At 34.6% G+C, this 6,051-nt stretch overlaps 1 protein-coding gene across 2 annotated transcripts; it reads left to right on the top strand.

The window, feature by feature from the left end:
• Positions 1 to 416: 416 nt before the first annotated feature.
• On the top strand, positions 417 to 4,467 carry LOC102761692 (iron-sulfur protein NUBPL-like). 2 transcript variants are annotated; one of them, XM_015565489.1, is made up of 4 exons: positions 417 to 530; positions 1,074 to 1,221; positions 3,936 to 3,955; positions 4,389 to 4,426. In XM_015565489.1, exons 1-4 carry the CDS (start codon positions 426 to 428, stop codon positions 4,407 to 4,409), a joined length of 294 nt encoding a protein of 97 aa, XP_015420975.1. In that variant the 5' UTR covers positions 417 to 425; the 3' UTR covers positions 4,410 to 4,426. The 2 variants fall into 2 exon arrangements, with proteins under 2 accessions (XP_015420975.1, XP_006766083.2); XM_006766020.2 differs by lacking the exon at positions 3,936 to 3,955 and having other exon boundaries at positions 4,389 to 4,467.
• The last annotated feature ends 1,584 nt before the right edge of the window (positions 4,468 to 6,051 follow it).

The following is a 6,051-nucleotide window of genomic DNA, read 5'->3' as shown; positions in this document are numbered from 1 at the left end:
GAAAAAGGAGACATATGTACTACTGTTTGTAGTACTTTAAACAATAAAAAATAAATAAAAAGAAAATAAATTTTTAATATTATTCTTTAAAAAATTAAATCTAGGGGGAAAATTGTAAATATATAGTGTTCATTAACATGACTAAATCAATTAATTAAATTATTTTAATTAAAACAATGTTTAGTAAATGTAATTGTTTGACCAAATTGTTTGCTCCAGAATATAGTTTCTCAATGAAAATTCATTAGTGGCAATGTGGAAAACTCATCTAAATGTAGAATTAAAATGACTTTGAAAAAAAAAAAAAAAGAAACTCAAAGGAGGCTAGTCGCTAGGGAAAGGAAGCCGGGCGTTGCTATGTGACGTCATTACCCGGCGCCAACAGCGACGGCTTCCGGGCTGGGCTGTGGGCGGCATTCTGCGGAATGGGGTCTTGGCAGCGTTTGCTGTGTTTTGGCGGGGTGGCGCTCCGGAGTGGTGGCGGGGCCTGTGTCCCGCTTGGGGGAAGCCACTCGGTGTGTCGGCGCCAGGTCCGTGGTGCAGCCGGGCAGGGGCGGAGGGCGGATGGAGCTGCTGGGCCGCAGGGGCCTGGTGTTGCCTCCGCCAAAGGCCCGCGGAGCCCCGGGTCCCCCGCCCGCTGGCCGCTCAGTGAGACCCCCGGCTGGACGGCCCCACTTTCCGTGCAGGTCCCCGTAGGATGAGGCCGAGGTGTGGAGGGACGTGGAATATGGTTAGAACATGGATGTGTGACTTGCGCATTGCTTTCGTAAGCCTTGGTTTATGCAGAGAAGGAAAACACGTGGAGGCTTTAACTCCGGAAAGCGGCGCTTGCTTCCATTTGTAACGTCTGGGTGTCTTGACAGATAAGTCAGCTGAAACAACCTGTCTCTTGGATTGTGATCAATAGCAGTAGGTGAATAGCACTAAAGGCCTCACTAGTAGAAATGAATAGACTTGGACTGTAAAAAGAAAGAAAGAAAGAAAGAATGTCCTTTTAATCACAAACCCCGAATCGTTTTTATTTTCACAGTATGATAATAAAGATGGCTTATTTTAAAACTTTTTTTTTAAAGTTATCTGGCGCTGAAAATGAGACCCTAAAACAAAGAAGAACACAAATCATGTCCCGAGGACTTCCAAAGCAGAAACCAATAGAAGGTGTTAAACAAGTTATAGTTGTGGCTTCTGGAAAGGGTGGAGTTGGAAAGTCTACAACAGCAGGTATTATAGGATATTAATTCGAATTTCAATTAGGAACTTTTGACAACTGGCGATTGCACAGTATTAAAACTGTAGATTTGTTTTTTAAAAGTTAGTAATTGTGAAGTTCCTGATATCTGGATACTTAGTATCAGGAGTTGGTAGTGGTTAGGAGCTTAGATTTTGGAGTTAGACCTAACTTGGTAGATAGCCAGGCCTTTGACTCCTTAACTGAGGCAAAGGTTGTCAAGTTGCCCATCAGATCTTTAGTTTACTTACCTGTAAAACGGCAAGGATGACCACTATTTTTCATTAGGTGGTTACCTAAATTAAACTGAACACTTTGCCCAGTGTCTCCTACATAGTAAGTGCTCAGTGTTTGGTTACTGTTATTATTTTAAAACCATCTATTGACTTTAATACTGAATTATTTCTGTTCTTTGGCAGTCTTTTCCAGTCTTTTTCCATTTGCATGTAGTTGTACATGTAATTGTAATGAGATTGTTTACATTATTGTGATCTTTTTTATTTAACTGTAATATAATTTTCACCATTTATAAAGTCCATATAGACCTAATCTTTGAAAATGCTTGAAAAGATTTAATGTAATTATTTAAGATATCATCTAATCTTTGTATCTTTTATATTATATTGGAGCAGAGAAAATTTTATATATATATATGTTTTTGGGGTGGCTCTTTTTAATTTATTGTAGACTTCATTGTGACTGAAGTGCTGCTTTTAGTACCCATAAAAGAATGCAACCAGAAATAGAATAGTTACCATCCAAAACTAATAAACAGATATTCCCAAGTTTTTTCAAAAGAAACCTCTTATTTCTAAAGTTAATCCAGTGCAATAATTTTAAAGGGTAACATCCCTTCTCCCAATCCTATTCTACAGAGTATTATTAATTTGGGGTTATAAAGTTCTTATGTCTTATTGTTGTCTCATATTTAATTTTCAGTCATTTCAATAGGAATGGCTGCTAATTCAGGTCTTAGCTAACCTATCTTTTTTTGCAGTTGATTTTAAAAAAGTGACTACCTTATTATATTTCACTTTGTTAATTTTAGTTTGCTTCTGTACTGGCAAGATCTTTAAAATTTGTGGCTTTTCCCCCTCCCCCAGATTATTAACCTAAAGTTAAGGCATATGTGCATCTCAAAATTCTTTATTTCTATTGAAACTAATGACATTTTTGAAATAAGAAGGGCCAGGTACAGAGTTCTGTGACTGTCACTAGACATCTGTGTCTTGCCTTAAAGCCATATTTAGTAAATCCTACGTCTTAGTGGTTTTATAGTTGCGCAACTAGCAATAAATCCAACTGTATAGTTTTATTAGTTCATTTACCCCCCCCCCCATTTTTACCTGAAGGTAATTGTAAAAGAATATTTCAGATGTTTGAAGAAATTCAGATCTACCAAGTATTGTGGTGATGATAGACCCTTAATTTACTACTTAATAGATAATAAACTGTTATTAAAATGATTAGTTAGTGACTGTTCTAAAGAATTTATGCTATATTTGACACATTTTTGCTTTCCTAAGAGTCTACAATTGATCTATTTGATATTTTGTTTTTAAAACTTAATAGCTCTTAATCTTTGGTTCTAGATATACCTCTTTTTAAATTCAGAGTACATTTACCTGTTTTCAGTGGTGTGAATAATTTTGTATGCTCTGTGACTACTTGGTCTTATTAAAGATGGAAATTATTTTCATGATGATAGCCATGGTTTTGTGCAATATAATTTGCTGGGTCTATAGGCTAGCACTTTTTTAGAGCTGATTGTTTATTGTTTTTAGTTAGAAGATTACCTATTGCCATGGAATGCGATAGCATATAAATAGGTAAATATATGGAAAAATGTATAGTATATGTCACAAGTAGGTGTTTCAGTGAATTCCCTTCTTTGCTTTTTTTCCTTTGTTAACGTTATACCACCTGTCCCAAACAACTGGCCTATCCTTTTTCATAAGAGCCCTATCTGCATACATAAGCCTTAGAAATAGGTTATTTCTATGTAACTCTGTTGGTATTATATTTCTTTTCCTTATATGTGTTTATTCTTGTCCCAGACAATCTGAAAATACTTCCCATTTGAATGTGTATGCTAGAGATATTTTGGATTAGAATGATAACATTTGATTAATACAAACATGCTCTGTGAGCGTATTGTATAAATATTGAAAGACCCTAACATGAAAATGAATTAACCTCTGATGGTTTCCACTTAAATGTTGGATTATGTTTAACCTATGATGTACTTGAAATTCAGAATTACTTTATAATTTATAAAGATTAATTTATCAAGTGCCCTAGGCTAAGTACTTTACATACAGTATTTCCTATAATTCTCACAACAGTTATGAAATAGGAAATATTTTATAGAGGAAGAAACAGACTTAGGGGCTAAAATATCCTATTCAAGGTTACATAAGAAAGTGGTGGAACTGCGATTTGAACCAGGCCTACCCAGAAACCTATGCTCTTAACTACTTTAAAGGAAACAATTTCGGCATCATTTATGACATCGATTTGTAAGGAATGTGATCCATAGTATGAGGGTCCATTTATCAGTCATGGGAACATCTTTATTGCTGGATTAAAGGTGGTTTTCAGACTACTACTTTCCTCCTTGCTAGTCTTTGGGATTCACTAGAATAGACAGTTTTCAGAACTTGTTTTACCACCTTACCTTTTACCTTCTTCCCTTTTCTTTGCACAGTGGTTCAGCCTTTCAGATATGTAAGTACTGTGAGTTACATATTTAGAATTCCTGCATCACTAGCATTTATTTTTAAAAAACAATATAATCATACCCATTTTTATTTATTAAAAGGTAGATATTTTTTTGAAAATATGTTTTTGAAAATAATTAAAATATATATATATATGCCATTAAGATAGTTTAAAACAAACTAAGTAGATTATTTAAACAAAATTATAACAGATTATAAATGAATTATTTGAAATTTTAATAAGCATCTATTATCTTGGAATATTACTTTTGGGGTCTTTTTTACTTCCTGAATTCTCTCCATGTCCTTGTAAAAAACAAATAAGGAAAATATATTAAATGTTTCTGTGCTTTGGTTATTACATTGCACATATTAAAAAGGAAAATGAATTTTAGTAGAAGGAAAGTTACTAAATTTAATTACTTTTTTGTTTCTTACAGTTAACCTTGCACTTGGACTAGCAGCGAATGATTCGGTAGGTGTTCATTAATAGAATTATTAATTTATTAAAATGTGTTTTAAGCCACTGATAAAGAGCATATTGATGTTTTTCATTTATTCTGTCAAAAGCTATTAATCCTGTTCTAGTCATTTGCATGTCTTTAAGAAACTCAAAAGTCTGCTATAATTACTGGTTATAATGAAAATGAAAGGGGACCACTAGTCACAGAATTTAGGCAGCCTCTAGAAGCTAGAAAAGGCAAGGAAGTGGATTCTTCCCTAGAGCTTCCAAAAGGTATGTAATTCTTCCAATATGCTAATATAAGCCCTTAAACCCATTTTGGACACCTGTGATAATTTCTTATAGTAGAAATAGGAAACTAGACAGAAAGTCCATTTTCTTAATTTTTGAATTTCCAAATACAGTGGGGCCTTGACTTACGAGTGTCCCGACTAAGGAGTTTTTCGAGATAGGAGCTGTCTCTCAGCCGATTTTTTGCTTTGAGTTGCGAGCTAAAATTCGGGTTATGAGCCAGCTTTAGATACCTCACCGCTAGTTGGCGCAGTGAACGTCACAGTGAACACCACAACATCAGCCCAGCATCACGTGTCTCACTCGTTCACGTTTGATTTTACATACGAGTAATTTGAGTTACGAGCTTCGTCACGGAACAAATTAAACTCGTAAGCCAAGGCCCCACTGTATGTCTTTATTTTGCCTTCATGTTTCATAGCTTGACTAGATGTAGAATTCCAGGTTTAAAATAATTTCCTCTCTAAACCTTGAAAAAAAATTCCATTTTCTTCTAGCATGCTAATGAAATGTCTGATGCTAGTCGGATTCATATTGCTTTGTAATAACCTATTTTCCCCCCTCAAAGCTTTTAGAGTTTTCTTTATGTTCTTTGAGTTTAGAAATGTCACAAATATGCATCTAATTGTTGGCTTTAAAGTTTTTTACTTGCTTGGAAACTGGCCAAACAGTATCGAAGTTTCAGTTTTTTTGAGCTTAGAGCAAATTTTTTTATTGATTACTTCTTGTGATGTGTTTGTTCTCTCTCCAGAAACCTATTAGGTAGAAACGGATCCTTTATGCCAGTTAATTTTTCTGTCATATTCTCCATCACTTTGTCTTTTGTTTTGTGTTTTAGAAGATGCCTCTACACTGCCATACTAGGTTTTAGTTGTTATTTAGTCCTTCTGATTTTTTAAAAATTCAGAAATTATATTTTTTCCAGTGTTTCAGAACTATTTTTTTATTTTCCAATTGCTGTCCCTACCCACTTGAAAAAATGTTTGTATCATTTGTTTGAATCTTTCTGAGGATGCTAATTAGAATTAATAAAAAATATTCTTTTTAATGACCTCTATTTACTTAGCATGATGGTTTTCATAATATGGTCCTCAAACCGGCAGAGTCAGCATCATCTGGGAACTTGTTAGACATACAAAATCATCAGCCCCACCTCATACCTACTGAATTCGAAACCCTGAGAGTGGAGTCCTGCAATCTGTGTTTAAACCAGCCCTCTGGGGTATTTTGATACATGCTAAAGTTTAAGAACCATGGATCTAAAGGTTTTTAAAACTCTAATCTTCAAATGGCACCTTTTTGTTTTCTAATGTGGCTATATATATATCTACACTAATAAAAGACAAAAA

Source organism: Myotis davidii, unplaced genomic scaffold, assembly GCF_000327345.1.
Source record: "Myotis davidii unplaced genomic scaffold, ASM32734v1 scaffold21, whole genome shotgun sequence".
NCBI classification, from domain to species: domain Eukaryota; kingdom Metazoa; phylum Chordata; class Mammalia; order Chiroptera; family Vespertilionidae; genus Myotis; species Myotis davidii.
This window is presented reverse-complemented; position numbering and strand designations above follow the sequence as displayed.